The sequence below is a fragment of the Schistocerca gregaria genome, chromosome 8 (assembly GCF_023897955.1).
Source record: "Schistocerca gregaria isolate iqSchGreg1 chromosome 8, iqSchGreg1.2, whole genome shotgun sequence".
Taxonomy (NCBI): domain Eukaryota; kingdom Metazoa; phylum Arthropoda; class Insecta; order Orthoptera; family Acrididae; genus Schistocerca; species Schistocerca gregaria.
The window spans coordinates 196,714,467-196,737,656 of NC_064927.1; the positions used below are offsets into that span (position 1 = coordinate 196,714,467).

Below are 23,190 nucleotides of genomic sequence, written 5' to 3' on the forward strand. Positions count from 1 at the left end.
GATGTTATTGTCATGTAAGCACTCTGCCACAGGCCATGCATTATGAACAGGTGCTCGATCATGTTGAAAGATGCAATTGCCATCCCTGAATTGCTCTTCAACAGTGGGAAGCAAGAAGGTGCTTAACATATCAATGTAGGCCTGTGCTGTGATAGTGCCATGCAAAAAAACAAGAGGTGCAAGCCCCCTCCACGAAAAACACGACCACACCATAACACACCACCTCCAAATTTCATTGTTGGCACTACACACGCTGGCGGGTGACGTTCGCCGGGCATTTGCCATAACCCACACCCTACCATCGGATCGCCACATAGTGTACCATGATTCATCACTCTACACAACATTTTTCCACTGTTCAATCGTCCAATGTTTACACTCCTAACACCAAGTAAGGCATCTTCTGGCATTTACCGGTGTCGTGTGGCTTATGAGCAGCTGCTCAACCATGAAATCCTAGTTTTCTCACATCCCGCCTGTCATAGTACTCACAGTGGATCCTGATGCAGTTCGGAATTACTGTGTGATGGTCTGTTATGATGCCTACCTATTACATATTACGACCCTCTTCAACTGTTGGCAGTCTCTGTCAGTCAACAGATGAGGTCAGCTTGTACGCTTTTGCGCTTTGTGTATCCCTTCACTTTTCCACTTCAATATCACATCAGAAACAGCAGACCTAGGGATGTTTAGGAGTGTGGAAATCACACATACTGATGTATGAGACAAGTGACACCCAATCATCTGACCACATTCAAAGTCCGTGAGTCCTGCGGAGTGCCCCGTTCTGCTCTCTCACGATGTCTAATGACAACTGAGGTCACTGATATGGAGTACCTGCCAGCAGGTGGCAGCACAATGCAGCTAATATGAAATATGAAAAAGTATGTTTTTGGGGGTAGCCAAGAAGTTTCAAAACATAGATGAAGGGCAGAGGTGATGCATGGTTTCAGTCTGAATAATTTTTCTTGTGGAATTCAGGCATTAATGAAATTCAGCACATTTATTAATCACAACAGAAACTATGCTCAACAGCAATAATTCCTTTTTACTCTCTTGAGTAGTGAATGTAGTATCTACACAGATGAGATGCAAAAGACTTACCAAAAATTAAATTACGACAATGGATACCAAGTACATTAAATAATATACAACAAGCAACCAATTATCTGGTTTTCATATTACCTATTCATAGTGCAAAATTAAAAATGAAGCTTGAAGTATTCTGTTGTACTCAGGACAAAATATTTTCATTTAGGACAGACTATTATGCATGTGACTTGTGTTTTACTGCTGAAAACAATGCAGCTCACAATACCACAATCAAGTATCCCTAAAATATTTTTGGGTTGTTTCACATTTCATCTTCATGTAAATGTACAGACTTTAGCCTTGTAATATGCCTGTGGCTGGCTTTCTGTCTATATGTTTGCAAGCCCTTTCCATGTGAGCTAAAGGGCAACAATTCCATCTCACTCAAGGTCAACAGGAGAAGAAAATTACTTGCGTTTTGTCCGAGTAGGTTCCTTCAGAATATTTGGTCATGTTGGCATGAAATGAAACCATATTGTTAAACATCACCAGCAGGAATGCATTGTTGTTTGCACTTTTCTATTTGCAAAACGATCTCAGTAACATGAGTAGTTCCTAACCTGGATCATTGACAATATGTATTGATGTATCTCACCTTTCTTGTCTTCCCTGAAGTTACATGTGTGTGGAAGCTGACACATAGCTGCAAATGTATTGTTTCAAGGATTGAAAAGATTGTGTGTTTGAAAGGTGACAGATAAACACAAATGTTTGGTTTTAAGGTTAAAAAAGAAATCATTAGATGAAGGGCATAATGAGCCATGCTTATGAAAAGGGATTTGAGCAAGTCAGTGAAGCAGAGATATAGTGACCAAAGTGTGCTTGGTAGAGGAAGATGAGGTGATTGAGGAACATGTTGTCATGCATACCAAGGCACTGAAATGTATTAATCTGTTACTATAGTATGCAGGACAAAATTTGTTTTAAATATACTGTTGTTATGACTCCCCAGAAAATGAGAACCGTCATCAGGAAAAAAGTGAGTGTAAGCAACTAATGCAGAAGGTTTTGAAATGTGGCATGACTTTTTCTGCAAATAAATTAATGGCAGTTTCTGCCAAAAAGTGGATATTTTATATTATCCATGTTTTTCAGTCATCTGTGCGGTCTTGTGTCCACATTAACCCATATAATCAGAAACTTGCTGAAGTTACAAGGACATAAGAGAGTAACAAGGACTTGGAACTGAACTAGTTTCAGCTGACACGTAAGCCTTCTACTTTATAGGAAGAAACTTACCATTTGCAGTGTCCATGTTATCAACATGTTGTGTAATAGTATCCAATGCTGCTTCACATGCGGAGGGATCGTCCTCCAGCTCCAGTGTACCAGCATTTTTCAGGATGTTTATTGCCTTTAACAACTCTTCTATCACATCAAATGTCAGACTCTTCAGAGCTGCTTCCAAAAATTTTCGTCTCTGAAAAAAGAGGTTTGGAACTTTAATAAAAACTACAGCAGTTAGGCAGTGCAGAAATAACCCTAGCTCTTAAATTACATGCTTAGTAAAATTTGATCATTATATCTCAGCATATTTAAATATTTATCATTATGACTAAGAACAGCTGGCTGCATACTGGCATGTTCTTGTGAAACATGCAAATGAAAATAGTAATCTTATTCAAAAGCGTAAAAGCGCATAAAAAGTTTGAGAAAAAAAAAAAAAAAAAAAAAAAAAAAAAAAAAAAAAAAAAAAAAAAAAAAGAAGACATTACCTTTTGCACCGTTCCAAGTGAATGGAACCATAAAAATAATATTGTGAGAAGGCAAGTTGCTACTTGCCATATAGTGGAGATACCGACTCGCAGATAGGCACAACAAAAAGACTTTCACGATTAAAGCTTTCAGCCATTGGCCTTCGTCAACAATACACACACACACACACACACACACACACACACACACAAAAACTGCAATCACAGGCAACTGAAACCACACTGCGAGCAGCTGCACCAGTCCATGATGGGAGTGGTGACTGGGTAGGGGTAAGGCGGGGGCTAGGGCAGCAAGGGGAAGGATAGAATGGTGAGGGTAGTGGTCAGTGAACTGCTGCAGGTTAGACAGAGGGCAAGTAGAGGAAAGGAAAGGGGGGGGGGGGGGGAGGTAGCGGAAAATGGGAGAAATAAAAAGACTGGGTGAGGTGGTGGAATGACAGCTGTGTAGTGTGGGAATGGGAACAGGGAAGAGGCTGGATGGGTGAGGGCAGTGACTAAACAGCATGAATAGCCGCCGGCAAACTGTGGTCAGGAAATAAGTGGACTACCCTGTTGCTGAATACATTGCCATCCTTCATTTCAATGACTGCTTCACAGCCTGTGCCACATGGATCCTTCCCACGAACACTATATTTTCTGAATTGTGCAGGTGGAAAATTTCCCTGCAATACATCCTACGTTCCCGTAACCCTCTTCGCCTCAACCTTCGTTAGTCACTGTCCTTGTCCATCCAGCCCCTTCCCTATTCCCATTCCAGCACTCCACGGCCGTCATTCCACCACAACACCCAGTCTTTTTATTTCTTTCCTTTTCCACTACTTCCCACCCACCCCTCTTTCCTACCTCCCCCTGCCCAACCTGCAGCACTTCACTGTCCACCAAGCTCACCATACTATCACTCTACCTCCCTGCCCCAGCCCGCTCCGTACCCCCACCTAGTTGCCACTCCTATCATGCACCGATGCTACTGGTTGCAGTGTTGTTTCAGTTGCCTGAGACTGCAGTCACTGACCTGTACCACCAAGACTTGATGGACTCCCTAAGGTCCACAAAGGGGGTAGGGGTTGCCATTACACTGCACTGACAGCAACATCTAGGCTCCTACACATTTGCTGGTGAAATATGGGGGGGTGTTTCAATAAGGAAGGCAACACTTTTTTTTCTTGGCCAGTTTAGGTTGAAAAAATGTGGAATTTGTTATGGGACGTTGTGGAATATACCCACTTCAGTCCCCATACTTCCAAGAAGTTCCAAATAGATGGTGGTGCTATGCATAGCCTGCAAAATGGCGTCTGTAACAGAGATGCATTCCAAGCAGAAAGCTGTCTTTGTGTTTCTTTTGACAGAAAGGCATTTGTAAAAATGTCTATCGATGTGTGGCAGTGAGCAAAAGCACATTGAGTCACTGGAGGAGGTGTCTGTCATCATAGCACGCTCGAGCAAACCTGGTGATCAATGGACCACAATGAAACACCTCGCTACTGAACCAGACATCTCTGTTGGTAGTGCTGACTCACTCACTATTTGGGGTACACAAAGATGTGTGCTATTGGGTTCCTCGCGCCACCTTCTGGAAGGCCATAAAGAACAATGGACTATCTGTGCAGAATTGCTTGCACATTTTGAGGATGATCATGTCAATTTCTTGTTGAATTTTGTCATAAGGGAATAAATCTGGATTCATCAATGAGAAACAAAATGGCAATCCATGCAGTGGCAGAACACCACTTCTCCTCTGAAGAAAAAGTTCAAACTATCCCTCAGCTAGTAAAGTCATGGCAATAGTCTTCTGGGACACTGAAGGGGTTATTCTGTTTGACATCCACCACCATGGTTCAATGATCAACACTGACTTCTCCTTCTCCATGACAATGCCAAGCTTCACACAAGTCCGTGCACCAGAGAGGAGGTCACAAAACTTCATTGGACTGTTCTTCCTCATCCACCTAACAGCCCAGATCTTGTTACTTTCCAACTTCCACCTGTTTGGTCCAATGAAGGATGCTCTGTGTGAGAAGCAGTATGTATATGATGGGGAGGTTACTGATGAAGCAAGATGTTGGCTCTTATGTTGACCAGTAGAGTGGTACCATGCAGGCATACCGACCCTCCCAGTAAGATGATGTAAGGCCATGGCATTGAACAGAGATTATGTTGAAAAAGAGGGTTTTTTAGCCAAAAGATTGGGGAATATGGTGTACAGGAATCCTGAAAAAGACAATCTATTTTCATAAAAAAAACTGTGTTGCATTACTTATTGAATGCCCCTTGTACCTGAAAGACATACTAAATCCTTATGTGGGTAAATGCCTGTATCACACTCAAAACTCTGTGGATTTTCTAAAATTTCTTAACATCTTGCTTAGTTCTGTTGCTGGTGCACCAGGATGTCATATGTCATTAGAACTCATTAGTCAGATATCTGACTCTAAGACCCTCCCCCCTCTTTTCACGTGTAGCCTGGCCTCCATATATTTTCTATTTAATGGAGAATATTGGATGGATGGAGTTGCCGTGGGCAGTCCACTCTCACCTGTGGTTGCAAATCTGGATATGGAACACTTTGAGGAGGCAGTCCAGAAGTCACCCAAATGGGAACCCACTTGCCTTTTCCATTACATAGATGATACTTTTCGTGGAAAAGACAAGCTCCATGACTTCCTCACACATCTGAACTCCACTGGCTGCATGCAAACATCAGATTCTCCATGGAGACCAAAATAAAGGATTTCATGATATCCATGAGAGTGTATGGCACTCTGGGTCACTGTGTATACTGGAAGAAAATGCAGACTGATATGTACTTAGATGCAGACCTCTGTCACAACCTATAGGGTGTTGAAAACATTAGTATACAGGGAGCACACCAACTCAGGGAAAGAGTGTCTCTACCAGGAACTGGAACACCTAAAAACAGTGCTCCAGGAAAACAGTTATTCAGAACGGGAGATCAGACCACTCCTGCATAACCTTTCCCAAGACAGATGAAGTTACACAGAAAAAAAAGCCACTGCCTTTTATACTTTACACCAGTGTGGTATTGGGCACATACTGAAAAAGCACTGAGTAAGAACACCCACAAATGCGTAACAAGCGATACCTATGAACTGACATTTAAGCAACTCAGTGACCAAAATGTGTTTGGTACAGGAAGATGTAGCAATCGCCCCACAAAACATGGGAGTTATTGTGGGACATCAAATATGACATTGGTTTACTGAAGACCACGATGTACCAGATTCCGTGAGAAAGTGGCAAGATATTTACTGGACAAACAGTGTGTACCATCATTTATTGACACCAACAACTGAAATGGCATACTTGACTAAGGTATTCTAATGAATCAGAGGTCACAGAGAACTGTTTGTCTGCCACTCATATGATGGAATGTGAATGCACCAGAATTTTAATACACACTGAAATAATGGGCAGCGTCATTAGAGGAGACTCTGAAATGTGCACCAGAGACAATATTCTCAACAAGCCTTGAGAACTAGCACAAGCTCTAACTAAGGAGACACTAAACAAATACAATGAACTGTAGACAGAGTGACTAAATCCATACTACTTAGCCTACTGCAACTGGGGTGCCCTGCCAGGTATTGCTGGCCACAGAATCTGACACAATTGCTTCTGTAGCTGCCTTCATGCATTCTTTTGGCGATATATGTACTGAGTGGCCCGCAGGGTGAGGTGTTGTAGGTCAGCTCTGGACCCCCAAGGAAAGTCAGTTTGTCAGCTAACCTAATGATGGTGACATGTCTTACTGGCAAATTTTGTGCCCTTTGGATACTGTGAATCAGCAGTATACCTTCAGACTGTTTAAACAAGTAATATGCTGGGTGAAACCAAACAATCACAGAAAATGGGTATTTTGTTCTGCTGTTATTTCTTTAACAAATGTTAGTTTTTAATTTTTTGTTGAAAATCTAAAATAAACACTGAAATTTCGGAATGTGCATTTAACAAAACTGAAGTTATAGTGATTACATTTATTAAAAGAAACAACAACGCACAAATACAGCACATGAAATTTGCAACACGCACCTTTTTGTCTGAATAACACACATACTCTCCTCTGAAAATTTATAATTTCAAATTGGAAATATTGCGCCTGTTTTACAATCAGTAATGTGACTAATCTATAGAATGTATATAAAAACTTGAAAATCGTACCTCTTCGTCTATCGCAACAGCATTATTCTGCGTCATTTGTCCACCTGCCGCCTCGACACTAAATCTTAGAAGGTCCTGCAATGTTGTTGGTTGTCTGGGCTGATTTGGTGAAACTGTGATGTTATTCGGTCCTGGATATTCTATAGCTGGTGGAAGAGATTCGCGTGCTGCATTTCTATCAACATTTTCACCCGCACCACTGTTATCAGATGACATTTTAGGAGATTCCAACACTAACCACAAATTTACAAACAAAAAATTATACTACCACAACCTTCCCTACAAGCATGTAGGGAACTAGTGATATAAACAAAACATAATCTTTCAATATGTCACACAGTACTGCCAAGTTAATCAAACAAAACAACCAACGTTGCTTACGTCCTTACGGAATTATAAATAAATTAGAATCAATAACGAAAAGACTTAATTAGCAGACATGTAGAGAGATTTAGAGATTAGCTGCAAAGCTAGACTGTTCTCTACACGAATCTTCGATGTTAACTTGGTAGTCTCTTACTAGTGACTATTTTCTAGAAAGTAACATCACGTCTGCACAGTTGCAGTATCTTTGAAATCCGAAGTTAGTGCTGATAAGGCTTGCTGCTATATATTCGTTTACGTGATTCGTAGAAGGAGGGGTGCGCATTATTGGTAAGCGGAAAAAATGTAATGCTCTTGTGGTTTGGTTGATGTGTATAAGGAGCGATTGTAAGCAGCATAAGCGACACTTCTCAAAAATGTGTAAGGTGGAGCTTGATAAATCATCGTTTTCTAAAATACGAGCAGCGCAATGTGGTATAAATACGCTTTTGGCATTTATTTCTGAGTAGCTAGGTGATCACCCTTTAAGCTGTTTTTACTAATTTTTTGAGAGTTATAATCAATGATAATTGGCTTCGTGCCCGTTCTTGTATGTTGAACGATTAGCATAATACTTGGGACAGTTTTCAAGGTTTGATCATGTGTTGACGTATGAATATTAAAAACACATTTACTTTGCTTTCGCAGGAAATTATACTGGAAAGTCACAGAGATCACTGTAGACTGGAAACACCCAAAAGTCTACATAAAAAATAATGGCTCATAGTCAGATGAATGTGGTGAAGTTCTATCAAAGCGTTATAGACGATGTCATATCTGGTGTACGGGAAAACTTCCTTGATGAAGGAATGGATGAACAGGTATTACAAGAATTGAAGCAGTTATGGGAAACGAAAGTCCTGTCTAGCAAAGCTGTCGAAGTGGGTCCAGACAATTCAGAACCTCAGCCCCCTCAGCTGTTAATGACAAAAGGTAATGGTGTGAGCCTTGGCATGGTAGCGAAAACTGTTGCAATGCCTGGACAGACGCAAATACTAACGCCCGTTACGACGTCAATGCATAATGCCAACAATTCCCAGCTCCATCTCCAGCAACATCATCAAACACAACAGGTAACTATTTGGCATCTTAAAGTATTCCACTACTTTATGAATTCATGGAATTGTCATTCTTATGTGACATGGTAATGTGGCTCATAGGATAAAAATCACCTACTTGATTTGCAGACCTAATTTCTGCTCTGTGCTGCTGGTGAATTATTAGAAGTACCTGAGAAAACAAATGTCATATCCTGATACACCAAAGAAAGAAATAAGTCCTTGTAATAGTGTATTTAGTATGAAGTCCAGTGATTACTTTATGAATAAGTCAGTATATATGGTGCTTGCAAGATATTTTATTTTCCACTTTGATACATTTCTAAGTAGTGAATTGGATGTACAGGCCCTCTTCCCTTTTGCCAGCTATAAAACAATCATGCACAAAGAAATGTTTGACACGGACATTGATTTGTCTTTTAGACTGGGAATATGTGCTCAAAGAAATTTCTTATTGTGTGTTTTAACACTGCTCAAGGCACACACATGTGGGATGTGGCTTAAAGAATTTCAAGGTGTAAATGAGAGTGAGCAAATTGTCTAAAGTGTTGTTTTTAATTTTTGATGTACTGACTTTTAGGAACCTGAGGTTAGGATAGGATTTGAATCTCTGTTAGTAAGTTGTTGCATTAGATTGTTACAACTCAGCCAGTGTTCAGAATGGTTTTGATTCACTTTAATGTCTGCAAATACTCTGTATTTAATACTTACGTTGTTTCAAAGGAGCAACTTAATCCCTCAAGGTAGGGGTTAAGTGTTTCTTTTCAAAAAGTATTTTTATTTATCTTTTTCAGCATATAGTAAATTGACAAAATCCTGCCTCAGTATTACAACAAACCTGTCACATGCATTCAGTATATTAAAAACTGATATTTAACTAGTTGTAATTGGTAAGAGAGGAGTATTTCTTTTGAAATTACAGTAGGCTTAGTTTTGTTGTGGATGGCTCCTGTACAGAGGGGATAAAAAAAAAAGTAAGAGCCAACAATGAAACCAGAACTTGAAGTGTTGAACTCCGAGCAGTGATATTCACATTGCAAATGACAAAGCTCCCCTTAAACTGCACTTAAACAAAAGGGGAAAAAGGGCAACGCTATACTCAGTTAACAAGTCTTTTAACAAGTGTGTGGTTGGAAGGGAAGTCAATAAAATGGACGAATGAAAATGCCTGAGACATCCTCTGTATGTAACAATTTTTGTGTTAAAATAGTGTTTAGTGAGAAGATTTTGTCATAGGTGACAGGAAACAAAAATAACACAGATGAAATTATAGTGTGGTGGATATGTATTTTTACAGTGGTGTAAAGTTTTTAAATCCCAGATACTTTAGTAATAAACACATTTTGAGGCCATTCTAAATAAAAATTGTCAAAAATATAACATTTTGTGTGATCTGACATGTTTAATGTATTCCACAGTGTAACAGTAACAATTTTTTTGTAATGTCTTGCACCTGTAAATATTTATGCATAAAGGGTTCATAAATTGCTAACAACTAAACAGAAACAAGTTCCAAAGAAATATGAGCAATGTTTAATGGAACATTGAAAAGATCTGAATGTCATTTAGCTTTGTTTTGCCCTTATACCAAGGCACAACCAACTGTGTTATCAAGTATTGGCCAGAAGTAATGTTGAGAGAATGTGCTGTATACAGCATGTCAAGTGTTTAGTTTGTTTCTTTGGCATACCCTAAAGTGAAAGGTGTGTGGCAAGAACGTTGTACTTAACAGCTTGTCCTTAGAGACACACTAAGGAAATGGCACAGCCTGAGAGTTACAATTGTTATTGTACATGTGAGAATGCATAGGTGAGTTGCTTTTGAGCCCCAGGCCCAATATAGTCTGTTGCTGAACTGAAATTGGTCTTCAATAAAAAAAAAAGTGGTACAGTTGTGTGTTTTATATTTTTAATCTTCCTAAAAGCTGTTTAATACTGTCTACACAAAACAAAAAATAACTTACATGCTCAGTGCACAGCACTGTAACTTGTGAGTTGTAGGTGCACTAGATTAATCAAAGTGTGTGTTTATCTGGTAATAACTATGCAAACAGTTGTTTTATTACCACATAAATGCCAATTTAAACCTCAGTTCGTCATCCACAATGAATATACTGAAAATGATCAAAGTGTATTATCCAAGCTGACAGCTTTTGCTTACACTCTAGGTAATTGCTCAATATAAAACGCCAAAAGATTTATCAAACGGAGAAAACAAAACAGGACTCGCCTGCTGTGTGGTGCTTTGGAAACCAAATCCCATGTAATAAATAAGTTTACAAGGTGTAGAGCTGGTTTGTATAGAAAACGACAAATAAGTCCACCTACTGTACAGAAACATCATGTTCTGAGCAATCAACGTAACAGCATTTTACTTGGCTAACAATTACACTTTATGAATCAAACATGGGCAGATCATCCTCAGAAGATACAACATTCCATTACATTACGGATGTGAAATTGTGTAGCAGTTCAGACAGAATCAATGTTTCTTTGGACACGTTATGCACACATTCTACATTGCTTCCTCACAGCTAGCTTCTTCCCTTCAATTGTTCCACTTTGGACAACGTGTGTGTCTTTACGGTATTTGTTATGCACACCTTTTGTAACGTCCATTGGTGGAAGTACTCCCTTTATTTGTATTCTATAATCGCACATCATTTTATGCACTGAATATTTATTATATAGGTAATGTGAATTGACCATTAGTATGTCAACTACATGGAAGAATAGTTACTTTGGCCAGCAGATAGTCTTTCGTTAACATAAATAATACATCATCTGGTCCTGCCTATCGCTCCCAGACATACTACTATTATATTTGATAATTGGCAATGGTTTTGAGACTATTTGCTGTGCTGGCTTGCATACAGCATGCGTCCCATTGTATTTTGTGTCTGTGGAAATACAGGAGACCTCTCATCTATCCTTCCACCTGCTGATCATTATGCCATGCGAATATTGTGCAATGTTGTCTCCTTTCCCCAGTTTTGCGTGTACCACATCTTTAGGGATATTTCTCCTATTAACCTTAGTGTCCTGGTACAATGAGTTTTGCATTCAACAGGGTTTTAGCTAAATCAAAGCCGTTGTAAAAAATGTCTATGTGAACGTGATGGCCAATGTGCAGCTTCTCTTCCTACAAATGTAATACTACCTTTTCAACACGCGTCCTTTTCCTCCCATATCCCCACGCATCCCCGTGTACAGAGCACATTTATTCACGAAATTGTCTGGATTATTTATCATCTACAATTTGTTGCCACATTTTTTCCTTTTGTTCTTTATATATTGTCTGAATGACAATCGCCCTCTCCAAAGAATCGTGGATTCATCTAAAGATAGGTCCCTACCTGGATAATACACCTGACATGTGCTGTTGTTAAAATAATTCAATACAGGGTGTATCTTACATAGTCGATCATCTGGTTTTGGATGTCCTGACTGAATTTTTTTGCAAAATGCAGTGAGCGTAAGATGAGCAAATATCTGTCTCTGCCCATAATAACTATTCCTCTATTTTCAAACAGGTCTTTCTTCCAGTAGTCTTGTAATTGGGCGTATTTGACATTACCCATGTGTAATGAAATACCCAGGAAGACTAGTATTTCTCATATACTTACAGGTTCCCAATTACTAATCTTAGAGCCCTCTTTCATATTTTCGCTCACAAATATATTGCGTGTTACCATTCGTTTCATCAACTACGAGTGTGGTATGTCATATGTAACCAGTAGCCTAAAGAAACACATTGGCATATTGTCAGCAGGATTTATGTGCAAGCATTCTGCTTTTGTAAACAGACAATATTGCATCCCACGTGGTTCTTCATGCCAAGTCGCACCTGGTTTGCTTACGTCAGCGAACTCTAGTTCTTTATCGTGAGCGGTTTCCTCATCATTATTCCGAACTGCCGCGAAACATATTCGACAGTTCTCCTTCCACACTGTCATCACTATGGTATGTTTCTGCAGTCTCCAAATCCCAGCCACCCTCCTCTGGTTCGTCCCCTCTGAACTCTTCATTCACTATCTTCTAATACACTCAGTAACTAATGGTCAGTATATTGTTCACTCTTCCTACTGTCTTTCAGGTTAGAAGGTTCTGGTAGATTCGCCGCCATTGCAAACAATGCACAACACAGACGATTAAAGACAAAAACACACAACTGCAGGCAGAAAATGTTACATGATATTTTGTTGGTTGCTTGTATTAACAAGAGTGCACAATCGAACAAACTAAACTGAGTATTCAGTTAGTAAACACACAGCTTATAAGCCACACTGTCTTGTTGATTGCGAAAACAGTTATAACGTTGGCCACATTGGCGTATTGATTGCAGAAATGCTTATAAGCATTCAGTAGCTGACATACGCCAGGTCTTATCACAATATGAATGGCATTGAGATCCTGCTAAATGTCAACTACCATGTTCCTGCTCTAGGATTGACAGTTTTTAAGAAGTTGGTTTTTATCTGTGTCTTGCTGCCCCTACTGCTTCAAGCTATCTGGGAAATGTTTCAGAACTGCAAGTTAATGCACTGTACAAAATATTTGAGGTTCTGTATCAGTTCAACATGCATTTATGTATAGTGTTTAGGAAAGAATACCTTCTTTCCCCTTTTCTGGCACAGTGAAGATAAATCATTTTTGCCATTTACATTTGCAATTAAATATGATCTCATGAAAATAAAGTTGACTGGATGAGTGAAGAGGTCTGACATTGAGGTGTGGAGAGAAAGGAAAAAAAGATGCACAGCTTATTAACAGAGCAAAATTACATTGCACAGAAATAGATGATGTACGAAAGTAATTTAGTGAGGAGGGAGCATTCCAGCATTATATGATTGGTAGCTGTAACTTTTTAATTATTACTTTTAAATATAGTTATGTAAGTAATTTTTTTTTAGAGATACATGTCTGCAGTTGTGGTACAGACTGAAATCCTCACATAACAAAACTGTAGAATGCTGCTAGAGGAGCTAAAAAGAAAATGATGCTGCCCATCTCCACTTTACCAGCGGCTTTGAGCCAATTTTTGTTTTTGTCTCCGCTAGCAGCACGCTGCTGCACTGAAGCATGGAGATTTCAACATGTACAAGGACTGTACACATGTTCTTGTAGCTAAACAAAATAATTATGTAACTTTATATTTCTCTGATGATAGTGTCTTTATGATTTCCCATTGTATTTGTGTAAAGAAAAAACAATATTGAGAAAAGGGTAGATTGGCCTATACCATAGAGAGACAGGTTGAGTTGTAAACAGCCACAAGAAGAATACTGTTACTTTTTAGAACTGGTCTTAAATTCTCAGTCTACATGGAGTCCACATCTTTGCCAGCTTAAGGGAAAGTGCTGGCTGCACATTAATACATTTTGCTGCCCTCGAGTAACTAGCAGCTGGGGTGTTGATTGTGCTACCATTCTGCAGCTTTACAAAGTCCTGATACAGTCCTCTCTTGATTATGGGAATCTGGCATACGGTTCGGCATCCCCCTCAGCATTGCGATTACTGGGTTTGATACACCACTGCTGTGTTCAGCTTGTGACAGAAACCTTTTAAACTAGCCCTGTGAACAGCTTACTCGTGGAGGCTGATTTCCCTCCATTGCAGATCAGGTGCCAACAACAGCTTGTCAGTTATGCTACCAACATACGCAACTACCCTAAGCATCCAAACTGTTATCTCATCTTTCCAAACATGAAAATCCAACTCCCACAATGGTGGCCCCGATCAGAGATCATGATCGCAATCTTTGTCTGGTCCCTCCTCTATGAACTCTGTTTCCTCTTCTACCTGTCCATCGACCCCATCACATACAACCCCGTGGTGCATCCCTTGGCCCCTGATTTGTCTTGACCTCTGTTGAGGTCTTTTCACAGGTCTATTCTTGTTGAAACCTGTTTTGGACAACATTCTAGTGATGCGGTACAGTTCTTTTGCATCACTCCTTGCTGCGGCTGTCTCTGCTCTGAGCTTGCTCATCCATCCACTTTCTCTACTCATTCCTCACACTCCTCTTTATTTGAGAGTCAGTAGCTGCTTACTCAGCTTGCATTCGAGTTTTCTGCTGCTTCTTTTACTCATATTTAATTTTGCCTTAATCTGCTTCCTACAGCTGATCAAATTCCATGACTGCAATGACTCCTTAAGCAGTTTGCAAGCCCTTCACCAGTGTTACCCTCACCAAGACCTTTGTCTGGACTTGGGCCACATTGGGAACCTGGGTAATGAACTCGCTGATAGCTTCGCCAAACTGTCTACCAGTAAATGAACTCTTGAAATTGGTATTTTGGAAAGATCAGTATTGCGGTCAAGTTTTAGTAACCCGGAATACAAAATGGCTCATTCTGACTTCACTTCACCAAACTAACTATGGGTGACAAATGAGACTGAATCTGTGGAGGTCCTCCATGCAGGCTTTTGACAGGGACTCTACCATCTTTTGCTGTCTGCACCTCAGCCATAGTTACTGACTCTTGGCCATCTCGTCCGTCATGTGGACTCACACCACTGTCATTGTGGTTCCCGTTTGATGGTTGTCCACATTTTGCTGGACTGTCCCAACCATGCCACTTTGTGGGCAGACTCTTGATCGCTCTGACTCACTACCCCTGGTGTTAAGAGACGATGCCTCGGCAGTTGACTTAGTTTAATGTTTTCTTTGTGAAGGGGGCCTTTACAACTCTTTTTAACAGAGGGCCAATTAACCTTATCGACCCATTGGGTGCTGGCAGAACACAGACTGTTGCAGTCTGGGCTTGATGGGTCAGCCTGGCCCTCAACCTACCTGTCATTTTACTCTCTTCCCCCCCCCCCCCCCCCCCTCCTCCTCTCCCCCACTCTTGTGTGGTGTGTTAGACTTGTTCATCTCCTGTCTCTTTTTGCTTCTCTAGCCCTCTTCATGTTGCTAGCATTTCCTGGGCAGTTTCATAGTGGAGTATCTTTGGTAAGTGGTGGGAGCTGGGGGATATATGTCCCCTCATTGCACTCCGTTTTCAGGGATTCTGGCTGCTCTCTAGATCAGGCACCTTGCCTGCCTTTCTTCCCCCATCTCCCTTTCATCTTTTTGTCCCTTATATCTCTTCATTGACCTTGGGGTTTTCTCTCCCTAGGTTGTGTGGCAGGCTCTCTCTGATCTACAGTCATGTAGACCTGTCTGAGGGAAAGGGGCTGATGACCTAGTATTTTGGTTCCTTTAATCATCCAACCTACCTCACGCACACAACTGCTACTTCCTGTGCTCCGGCCACAATTGAATTCTGGCTGAAATGACCAGAGGTAGTGTGTGTGTGTGTGTGTGTGTGTGTGTGTGTGTGTGTGTGTGTGTGTGTGTGTGTGTTTTCTTTGAAAAAGGCTTTGGCAGAAAGGTGAATGTGTGCAGTCTTTTTGTTGTACCTGTCTGCATCTGTGTTATCTACGGTGAATAGCAATCTGGTCTTTTCACAATATTGTTGATATTCGAACCTAGACTTTCCACTGTTTCAACAAGAAGTCAGTAATTCAAACATTTAAATAAAACACACACACACACACACACACACACACACACACACACACACACAAACCTATTCCCATTGTCTGTTAAACCTACGATTTGTGACAAACATAACATATACATATACTTCTAAAGTTTAAAGTGTTGCTGAACAATTATGTGTTGTTTAGTTACAGCAGCAACAGCAGCAGCAGTCTCATCAGCAGCCTCATCAGCAACAAACCTTGCAGCAGCAACTGGTGCATCAGCAGACGCAACAGGCCAGTGCCCCTCCACAGCCCACGCAACAAACTGTAATTGTGGCAGACCCAAACAAGACGGTGCCAGTACAGATAACACTGCCTGCTCCAGCAGGCACTGTAACCATCCACGTGCCTGTATCAGCTTTGCAGGGGAATACACTACAGACGTCGCTGACGGGGCCCGTCATTACTGCTGCAATGGCCCTGCCTCCCCAGGTTGCTACCACATTGCTGCAGCAACATGTACTGGCTGCATTGCAGGCTGCACAACAGCAGCAGTCCCAGCAACAGCAGCAGGCTGCAATACAACAAATCCCACGACAGACTGATGGCCAGGATGACTCTGACACACCTGGTGGATCAGGTCACTCTCAGAGATCTACTGAAGTAAGTATAGTGTAAACACTTCCTTCTCTCTCATGAACATTTGAAATTCCTAGTAAAAACTGCTCCTTTTTTTCAGTAGTTGAGTCATTGATCATGCTATGTCAGTGCACACTTGAAAGTATTGTCAGTAGAAATTCGCACTACGTAGGAATGCCTGCAGTTCCTCCTCATTTGTCAGTTCTAGATAGTTCTTGGCTTCTATCAGTTTTAAGTTAAGATGGAATTCATGTGCCATTATCCTGTGTCTTAAATATTCTACTTGAGAGACAGCACAGTGTCATGGATAGGGAAAGATTCCAGTGCACAGTGTCTCAAATATGGCTCAAGGTAAATCAGACATTGAGTTGGTGTTAACCCTCAAGTGAACCACTCACAAATAACATTGTTTTGTACTGCCCATAACTATTCCTTCATTATTGCTTCAGCTAACATAGTGTGTTGGCATACATCCAAGTGAGCAGCAGTAGTATAGAATAAACGGCAAGCTATGTGAGAAAAAATTTGCGATTGATGCAACAAAATGGCCCAGATTACAAGCTAGCAGTGCAATCCCACAGTGAAGCAGTTATCTAAGAGATAATTAGTAATCAAATAAACAGGTGCCAGGGATCTGATGGAACTATGCTGGTTCATGTTTTGAGTAGGTCATTGGTGGGTGGCTGCAGTGTTTTTAATTTAGTAAACAGCTCTTGTACAGTTGGTTAGAGTGCTTCATGAGTTTATTTCTTGATGCTGTCGTTTGATGGACAATAATCTACTACCTGCCCATATTCCTTCTTGGTAGATAGTTCTATCACATCTTGTGAGTCTATGTTCGACATTGTGATAGTACTGCTACTGCGTTATTCAAATCCAGTGCTTCCTGGAACACTCAATTTTCCACTTGGTTCTTCTTTAATGACACTGACATTTCCCACTGCATAGCCATGCCTCTGGTGTAGCAAGTTACCATTTACTGACATCTCAGTTAAAAACAAATGGATTCTTTTGCATTTGGGCATTTTCACATCAATGTACAAAGTTTACTGTGTTCCTGTGGGAATGGGGGGGGGGGGTTGCTCTCACATTCAGTCAAATGTATGTCAGAAAGGAATAACTGTGTCACTACTATGTTTGCCCATTATGTCAGCAGCATTGACATTCCTCGGAATCTGAGCCTTAGAGCTCTCATTGCAGCAATAATCATTAAGACAAAATTGGATTTCTCTTTCTCTACATATATCTGAGCATGGTTAGCTGTCAGGAAATCTATCCCCAATATACTTTCATAGCATTTCTCTCTTCTCCTTATCACTTGCATTTTCACCACATATTTATCTTGGCCAGTCACAAAATTAATCACAACTTTGTGATTGCGCACCAGTTGCCATTTAATTGTACAGCTTGGGTGCCGCTGGTTTTCTTTCTTAGCACCACGTCAAAGAAATTTGAAATGCAATGAGTGTACAAAGGAGATTGCTTACGGATCACTCGTGACATCCATACTAAATAGGACTAACAGGGGATGTTGAACGTATATAGAGAAAGGAAGTACAAATGGTCACAGGTGGGAGAGTGTCAGAGAAATAAGGAAACTGATGTGGCAGACTCTTGAAGATATACGTAAACTATCCCAAGACAGTCTACTAACAAAGTTTCAAGAAATGGCTTTAAATGATGACTCCAAGAATATACTAAAATTCCCTTTGAATCGCTAACATGGAGATTGTGAGGACAAGATTAGAATAAAACACACACACACACACACACACACACACACACACACACACTGGAACATTCAAACAAACAGTAATTCTTCTCATGCTCCATAAGAGAATGGAATGGGAAGAAACACTAATAACTGGTACAATGGGATGTACCCTCTCCCATGCATTTCACGGTGGTTTGCAGAGTGTAGATATAGATGTAGTGGTGACACTTCCATCACCTCCGTTGTTTAACATACTCCTCTCAAAGCTATCCATCTTCGGCCTTGCGTCCCCCTTCTTACTGTTTCATGCTATGTGACCTTCCACTCCATAGGTGCAGTATTGAATCTTTTTCATACAAGTTGGGCTTTGTTCATGTGGTAGCTGGTTCCTGAGTAAGCTTTGAACACACGATGATCCAGTTTGCGATCAATTTGGGATCTGTGTAGCTCTTCAGCAAATTGAACTTCTGTTTGTCTTTCTGTGTGGCAATGTAACTTGCTTGGCCAACTTCGCACTCTCCAGCTTCAAACAGTGTTCTCTCTTTGTGCTAATCATTGTCCCTGGTGTGAGACCTGAGTTTCTCTGGCTTATATAATGTTCAAATAACTAACAGGAATGTAGCCAGCTGCCTTCCTGTAAGTTAATTGAAAATTTTCACTGACTTCGTACAGATCAGCATTAACTTTTCTAAAGCAAAATCCTTGATGGATTCTCTGTCGAAGATAAATGTGCTGTGGAATTGCTCCCTGTAAAATCATGCTGTGTTTTTTCCCTTTTGTACAATTGCATAAATGTCTTGTTTAAATTCACTATAGGTCACTTCATGACTGCATGTCGTAGTACAGGTAACGAAAGTGAGTTCATCATCTTGGAGTCACAGTTTTGCCAGTTATTTTATTAGTCATTCCACTGTCCTAAACTTGCTGTATTTTCTAAAAAGCACTCGAGCCGCCTCATCTGATCTTCTGCAGACAACTGCAAAGGCTCTTAACTACCACAGAGTCCATTGGACTTTCATTGGGTACACTCAGAGGGCTGCTGTTTACTTGACTTGTCTCTCTCCTGCCTTCTGAATCTGCTTTAAATTGTTGAATTTTTAAGGGTATTTGTGCTATAACAGTCTGCAAATCCACCCCTTGCTGTGTGTCTGTCATGATTGATCACCTGGTTACTCAAGTTATTAAAAATTTACCATCATTGCTGCTTGCACGCATGCTGATCAAAGTCAGTATCTGCAGCAGTTCTACCTTCAGTGTTGGTTCTCCTTGTGCTTTATCACCTAAGAGAAGTTGGTAGAATGGTGTCTGCATCAGCCATGCACTAATTCCACATACAGATACCCCACATGAACTTCCTTCCGCCAGTAATTCTGATCTCTCCTGCAACCTATGGAAGACCGTTGGTTTTCTTTTCTCCTCGTGAATAGTGATGGGTAAAAGGACACTGACGGTCCCACTGCTAACAACATTTTATAAGGGATACGGTCAAGAATCAGTGGTAGCAGGGTGTGGGGTCATCAGGGCAAGTAGGTGACCAGGACTCATTGCCATAGTCCAGTTACTTTTACATAGCTTTTAGGGAGACCAAGAGATGAATGCACTAAACAGATTCAGAAGGATGTAGGTTGCAGTAGGTACTGGGAGATGAAGGAGTTTGCACAGGATAGATTAGCATGGAGAGCTGCATCAAACCAGTCTCAGGACTGAAGGCCACAACAACAACTACTACTACTTTTATGCATAAAATGATAGATACAAATAAAATAGAAAGAAACTTCCACATGGGAAAAATATATTAAAAACAAAGATTCCAAGACTTACCAAGCGGGAAAGCGCTGGCAGACAGGCACATGAACAAAATGCACAAACACACACACAGAATTACTAGCTTTCGCAACCGATGATTGCTTCTTCAGGAAGGAGAGGGAAAGACGAAAGGATGTGGGTTTTAAGGGAGAGGGTAAGGAGTCATTCCAATCCCGGGAGCGGAAAGACTTCCCTTAGGGGAAAAAAAGGACAGGTGTACACTCGCTCGCGCGCCCACACACACACACACACACACACACACACACACACACACACACACACACACACACACACACACACACACATCCGCACATACACAGACACAAGCAGACATATTTAAAGGCAATTTGATAAATATCACAATTTCTTGAAAGAGCCATTCAGGCTGCATCAATGAAATCACTAATTCAAGAGTACCATGTTGCTTAACTTGGCATTTATTGAGTCTTAAAAGATTTTAATGAGAGGGTTGTACATGGATAAAAGAAGAAATATTTGTATGTAGCAATGAAGCTTGTGCTAAATGAGATGTATTATAAGAACATTGATATCTCAACTTTGTAAACTTTAAGCTCTTTATTTATCAGTAAAATAATTTAAACTACATTTTCCTTCATATTACAGTATTTGCTCTAAAAAAAATTGTTATAGTCCAAATTATTGATATATCACTTTCATGTAAGGTGCTTAATTACTATGCTGTTGAATAGTCTACTTTGTAACAGTATAGCTGATGTGAAGTATTGATATTGCAGCACTGTGCCAGCACAGACTTTCAAACTGTCTTGCATTTAGTAAGAGGCTGTGGTGTCTTACTCCTTTATAACCCATATAGTTTTACTGCTGAAACACTTGCCTTATTTGCAGGTGATATTGCAGTTAGATGGACACAATGATACATCTGACGAAGAGGATGAAGATGTTGATGATGATGGTGATGATGATGATGAAGACGAAACGGAGGACCGTGTTGATGATGATGAGAATGAGGATGAAGCAAATGGTGGTGGCCAAGAAGAGGAGCCACTCAACTCAGGTGATGACGTATCAGAGGATGATCCAACAGATCTCTTTGACACTGACAACGTCATTGTTTGCCAGTATGATAAAATCACCCGCAGTCGCAACAAGTGGAAGTTCTATTTGAAAGATGGTATAATGAATCTAAACGGCAAAGACTTTGTGTTCCAAAAGTCCAATGGTGATGCTGAGTGGTGAGCCGTGATACTTGAGACAGAAATTAAGTCAGTTGTTTGTGCACGATTCACCGGGGAATTATTTTTTTTGTTCATTAGGGCATTTTGTGCCCTATATTTCTATCTTTGGTTTCTTCTATGGACATTTTCAAACACAAAAGTGCACTGCTGAGAGATGCAATTATACAGATAGTCTTTTAAGTTTCCTTTTTGTCACATACTTGTATGTATTTTCATGCCCCTTTCTGAAAACATAATTAATTACAAATTATGAAAATTTGTTGAAATTATCACATACCAAATATATATCTATACATATGTACGTGGGTGAATGAATGAGTGGATGAGCGTGTGTGGAAGTCAAATGAGAATGCTGATGACAAACTCCCTCTCAATCTGATTTAACATTATAACATACTGGTCTTGTAACAGGTTTAGTGTTGGAAGTTTTGTGACATTATTCAACAGATGTGGTGTAAACTTCACTAACTGAGTGCTGAAACTTAGACCTATCAGTGGACTTTGTTAAAGGCAATGGAATGATTAATTCTGATCTCTAAAATAACTGTAATTGATTCCTACCTTTGTGAGGAACTGTGACTTGTTAAAGTAGTGTAGATACAAAACATTTAATGTGTAGTGGTGCCACTAGGTCTGCCAGGGTAAACTAAATCCCATCTTGGGCTGCTGCTGATTCTTGTACTTGCTCAATTGAAATCTTTCATTTATTGCAGTACAATTACTTTTCATAGGTTCAAGAAGAGAATAAGTAACAATTTATTGAATGAGGCAATGCTTTTGGCGTTTGGTTCTTTTAGTGCCCTACTTTGCATGTGGCCAGTGTTCAGAATAAGGCTGAGAAAATGTTTTTATTTACAATATTAATGTATTGTAAAAGACTGTCATTATGTATACTTCAGTAAATATATATTAAAGCAGATGTAAGAGGTGTTAAGATTCTACTCTCTGATGCAATATGCCAAATTTTTAAATGTGATCTTGTTTTTATTATGTTTATTGAATTTATTGTTTAAATATTTACAGTTGGTGCAAGGGAAGTCTGTATCTTGTGCATAAGGTGTGCCTGTGATGCCCTATAACTTTATATAACTTAAGTGTGTGAAGGTATTTTCAACAGAAGATACATTCCTGTCCCTTTTAATCTGAAATAGATCATTACATTAAAAAACTGTAATGTTAGTTGTCACTGTATGGAAAGATATGCCTTTCCATATTTCACATGGACTGTAACAGTGATCTTTAAACAAAAAAGTGGAAGATGTATCAAACGTACAGTGCAAAATGAGACACTTCTAATGGACTGCAACTTAGTCACAGTGTTGCTTTTTTGTGATGTGTAGATACTGCCACCATTTTGTGCACTTGGAATAGGCACTTTCACTGAGAAACTCTAAAGACTTTTTATATTCACAATTATTGCTTGCTGTCATAGGTCACTGCATCATGGATATGAGAGGGAGTGGGATATTTGTCACCTGCAAATTTGGATTGAAGCTGTGAAAAGTTACTATTTAAAATTTTCCTGTATAAAATGTTAAATTTAAGACTATTTTAATAAATTATTATATGGCTATCTGATGTATTTTTATTTATATTTGCTGGAAGAGTATTTAAGACTACCCAACCCAAAGTATCAATTTAAAGTAAATTTTCATCATTGCTTTTGTGTAGGTATCACCATAATTTTTTAGATATCACTTGTAACAGCTGTACTGTAGAAGTTCTACATTTTGATGGAAATTATTTAATTCTGAAAATCCATTTTGATAGTGCTTATAGAAGAGAATGTTCACATGTAGTGAAGCTGCAGGAAATGTTAACTGCAGCCCAAATGCATAAGATACAGAATTCCAAAATAACATTACCTTCTGATAATCGCAGAAAATAAAGGTTTCCTCTCTTACCATAGACATTAAGGACTAGGCAAAAATCTGCAAATTA

At 39.9% G+C, this 23,190-nt stretch overlaps 2 protein-coding genes across 7 annotated transcripts in view; one reads left to right on the top strand and one right to left on the bottom strand.

The window, feature by feature from the left end:
- The window catches only part of LOC126284674 (hsp70-binding protein 1), a 49,585-nt gene extending 42,079 nt beyond the window's left edge, over positions 1–7,506 (bottom strand). For 2 of the 3 annotated variants that reach the window (XM_049983790.1, XM_049983791.1), the window contains exons 1-2: positions 6,984–7,506; positions 2,332–2,512 (exon numbers count right to left, since the gene is read on the bottom strand). In XM_049983790.1, coding sequence (XP_049839747.1) covers positions 2,332–2,512; positions 6,984–7,199 — 397 coding nt within the window. In that variant the 5' untranslated portion in view covers positions 7,200–7,506. The remainder of the gene's footprint in view (positions 1–2,331; positions 2,513–6,983) is intronic. The other variant, XM_049983792.1, reaches the window with a different exon arrangement.
- Positions 7,507–7,550: 44 nt separating this feature from the next.
- Positions 7,551–22,822, top strand: LOC126284673 (transcription initiation factor IIA subunit 1-like). Of its 4 annotated transcripts, none has more exons than XM_049983786.1 (4): positions 7,551–7,637; positions 7,995–8,419; positions 16,078–16,536; positions 20,900–22,822. In XM_049983786.1, the coding sequence occupies exons 2-4, from the start codon at positions 8,063–8,065 to the stop codon at positions 21,248–21,250; spliced, it is 1,167 nt and encodes a 388-aa protein (XP_049839743.1). In that variant the 5' UTR covers positions 7,551–7,637; positions 7,995–8,062; the 3' UTR covers positions 21,251–22,822. The 4 variants fall into 4 exon arrangements, with proteins under 4 accessions (XP_049839743.1, XP_049839745.1, XP_049839744.1 ...); XM_049983788.1 differs by having other exon boundaries at positions 7,564–7,781; XM_049983787.1 differs by having other exon boundaries at positions 7,575–7,727.
- Positions 22,823–23,190: the final 368 nt, after the last annotated feature.

Excerpts from the sequence above, each read along its gene's own strand:
- LOC126284673 (XM_049983786.1), top strand. The coding sequence starts at position 8,063 with ATGGCTCATAGTCAGATGAATGTGGTGAAGTTCTATCAAAGCGTTATA. Across the intron at positions 8,420-16,077 it reads AACATCATCAAACACAACAG|TTACAGCAGCAACAGCAGCA; the intron begins GTAACTATTTGG and ends TGTGTTGTTTAG. Across the intron at positions 16,537-20,899 it reads ACTCTCAGAGATCTACTGAA|GTGATATTGCAGTTAGATGG; the intron begins GTAAGTATAGTG and ends CCTTATTTGCAG.